The sequence below is a fragment of the Colobus angolensis genome, unplaced genomic scaffold, assembly GCF_000951035.1.
Source record: "Colobus angolensis palliatus isolate OR3802 unplaced genomic scaffold, Cang.pa_1.0 Scaffold60, whole genome shotgun sequence".
NCBI lineage: Eukaryota > Metazoa > Chordata > Mammalia > Primates > Cercopithecidae > Colobus > Colobus angolensis.
In genome coordinates, this window is record NW_012119599.1 from 4,476,935 (window position 1) to 4,480,277 (window position 3,343).

Below are 3,343 nucleotides of genomic sequence, written 5' to 3' on the forward strand. Positions count from 1 at the left end.
TTTTTTTTTTTTTTTTAAGAGAGAGACAGGCTCTCACTTTGTAGGCCAGCCCAGGCTGAAATACAGTGGCGTGATTATGGCTTACTGCAGCCTCAACCTCCTGGGCTCAAGCAATTCTCCTTCTTCAGCCTCCCAAGATACTAGGACTACAGATGCATGCCACCATGCCAAGTTGATTGGTTTTTAATTTTTTTTGTAGAGAGAGGGTCTCCTCAGGTTACCTATGCTGGTCCAAACACCTGGCCTCAAGAAATCCTCCCATTGTGACCTCTCAAAGTGCTACTATTAAAATATGACCCACCATGCTCAGACTCCATTTTCATTTCTGATTTTAGTAATTTTAATCTTCTCTTTTTCTTAGTCAGTCTAGTTAATGGTCGTCAATTTTGTTGATTTTATTTTGAAGAATCAACTTTGGTTTCATTAATTTACTGTATTCTTTTTCTATTCTCCATTTTATTTTTATGCATTCTAATCCTTATTTTTTCCTTCATTCACTGGGCTTGGGTTTAGTTTGTTCTTCTTTCATATCCTGAAGTATAAGACAGCTTGCTTCATACCATTCTTTTAAAGGTTTCATGCAGTCAATGAAACAAGATGCCACACACAGATGAACCAATGTCAGCTGCTATATTACTACCCTCATCATTAGCCTTGAGGTTAAATAGTCCTAGAATCAAATCTCAGATCCACCTATTACTAGCCATATGACATCAGGAGAGATTTTACACTATTCTAAGCTTCTGTCTTTTCATTGGCAAAATGGAAGTAATGTCTACCTGATAGGCTTACTGTGTGAATTAAATGAGGTACAGGTAAAGTATTTAGCACAGGACCTGGCACATAGGACATGCCCCTCAACAGTACCTATTTCCATATATATATAGAAAAAGAGGTACCTCATAAAACACTAGGACATGGTTACTGACTACTTGTGGGAGAGAGAGGAAAAAAGCTAAGTGCAAAGAATCAAGCCTGGTATGTTACTTTTTACCAACTGAGATGCATCCAGGTTGGGATTGGACATATGAGATAATTTATCATGGAAGACACCTGTGAGGGAATGTGGGCAGGCATGAAGGTAGTATGGGAGAACCCACAGACCACTATGCAAAGCTGACTCCTGTGTAAAAGAAAGAGAAGGAATTTTTAGGTATCAATGCAGTTCTAAGAGAGTTTTTGCAAGGCTGATGGGGAGTCCACCAACCAGTCACCCATTAAAGTTAAAGAGAGCCTGAGAGAACTAGGCTTGTTTTCATGGCCTTGCTGGGAGCCTATGGGAAGGAAGATTTCTGTGCAAAGGAGGTGGTGAATTTGAAATGCACTGACCTGGGCCTTCTGTCAATCAGGTCCCTGTGATGGAGACCTGGCAGGGTCTCATTCATGGCTGCCACCACAGAGACACTGAGAAAAAAATGCAACCATGAAAAGGTGGAAAGGTCTAAAGTTCTAATGACATAGAAAATAGCAATCAGCCTTTCTCACATCTGAAAGTTTTCTGAAACTCTGAGTGCAGTAGAGAAGTAACAGAGGACTGATCACCAACTTAGAAACATGGTGAGAGGGGAAAAAAACTGCAAGAATATAATCATCTCCCATCAACTTTCCAACAGAAATAATGCATTCCTTGAAGAAACAATTATAGAGTACCTAATGTTACATGCTTGTTCCTGAGGCTCCCCCCTGTAAAATAACATCACCCACATTCCTTCTTTTCTTTTCTTTCCATGACAGCTCGTCCAGGAATAGGACGTCCATCCTGGCCTTAATCCAATATAGCAGCCGTGATGTCACTTCTGTATTTCAGGAAGACCGGCAGGTATGATGGCCTTTTCTTTTGTCCCATTTGCTGCAGGGCTGACTGCCATGCTTGGGAGAGGGAAATGACTTATTTGCCTGTATCTGGGACTGGATCTCCTCCTTCCTCCACCAAACTCCTGCTTCTCAGCACTAATTCCTGCAGTTCCCTTTCTCCCTGGCCTTTATGCTTCCTGTACCCCACTGTCTTTTTTTTTTTTTTTGAGATGGAGTCTTTCTCTGTCTCCCTGGCTGGAGTGCAGTGGCATTATCTCGGCTCACTGCAAGCTCCGCCTCCTGGGTTCCTGCCATTCTCCTGCCTCAGCCTCCCAAGTAGCTGGGACTACAGGTGCCCACCACTGTGCCCGGCTAATTTTTTGTATTTTTAGTAGAGACGGGGTTTCATCGTGGTCTCGATCTCCTGACCTTGTGATCTGCCCGCCTCAGCCTCCCAAAGTGCTGGGATTACAGGCGTGAGCCACCGCGCCAGGCCCCACTGTTTTTTAGACATAATTATCTCCAGCCTCTGCTCGTTCAAATGAGAAAACCAAATTCACATTGTGAAACCCTCTTCATTATTTTTAACATCTCTCAATAGTGTAATACTCTCCATTTCCATAAAGCTCAACCACTTCTCAAAGTGCTGCTTGACTTCTTGTCTCCAGACTTTGAAACCTTCCTTGCATAGGACTGCCTCATAACCTTTCTAAAAGGTCTAGTTAATTCACTTAATCAAGAATCTCCAGGCATCTACCCTAGCCTATTTGGTAAGTTCACATTTCGTCTATTTACTAATCCTTCTCACTTCCTTTACCTCTACTTCCTAGCATAATTCCTGCATCCTAATTAGAACTGTCTTCCTACACATCTCTGCTCCTTCACCCACATGGACATAACATTCTTAGTTCCAATGCTATGCCTAAAAACAGGGTGAACTCCCCTCCACCATCTGCACTACAGACTTAACCACACCCTTCATCACAAGTAATCTCTGACCTCACGCAGAACAAAGACTTTAGGATTAGCCTGTGAACCTGAGACTCAGAACAAAACCTATGTGTGATTGAGACCTTTTCCTGATGACCAATTCACGTGCTCCAAAAAGATACAGAAATGAAGAAGGCAAGGTCCCTACCCCAGGGGACATAAAGCCTAAGACAGGAAATGAGACCTGAAAATAATCATGATACCAAAATAGAATAAAAGTGAAGGCCACAAGAAACCAGAGAAATCCGATGGGAAATATAGCTACACATTGGAATCACTGGAAAACATTTTAAAAAGTGGATGCTCAAGCCCCACATATTAGTTCCAGTTTAAAGGTCTGGTGAGGGACCCAGGCACCGGTACTTTTGAAGTCTTCCCTGACACTACAAACATGTAAAGAGGATGGAGAACTCTTGTTGTAATAGGTAGAACTTAAAACTAAATCAATGATTTTCAGGTAGAAGTACTGGCATTACCTAAGGACCTTTTTCAATGTATATACTTTTTCAATGACTATACTTTTTTGGCCCTAATTATTAATGGGCTACACGAAGTACTC

At 41.9% G+C, this 3,343-nt stretch overlaps 1 protein-coding gene across 2 annotated transcripts in view; it reads left to right on the forward strand.

Annotated features, from left to right (window-relative positions):
- The window catches only part of LOC105526953 (putative pregnancy-specific beta-1-glycoprotein 7), a 16,475-nt gene extending 14,638 nt beyond the window's left edge, over window positions 1–1,837 (forward strand). Inside the window, exons 5-6 of one of the 2 annotated variants that reach the window (XR_001004171.1) lie at window positions 1,350–1,557; window positions 1,735–1,819. Coding sequence is in view for 1 of the 2 variants with exons in the window: in XM_011963133.1 (XP_011818523.1) it covers window positions 1,735–1,769 (35 nt within the window). In the remaining variant the exon portion in view is untranslated. Of the gene's footprint in view, window positions 1–1,349; window positions 1,558–1,734 lie in introns of both variants that reach the window. The other variant, XM_011963133.1, reaches the window with a different exon arrangement.
- Window positions 1,838–3,343: the final 1,506 nt, after the last annotated feature.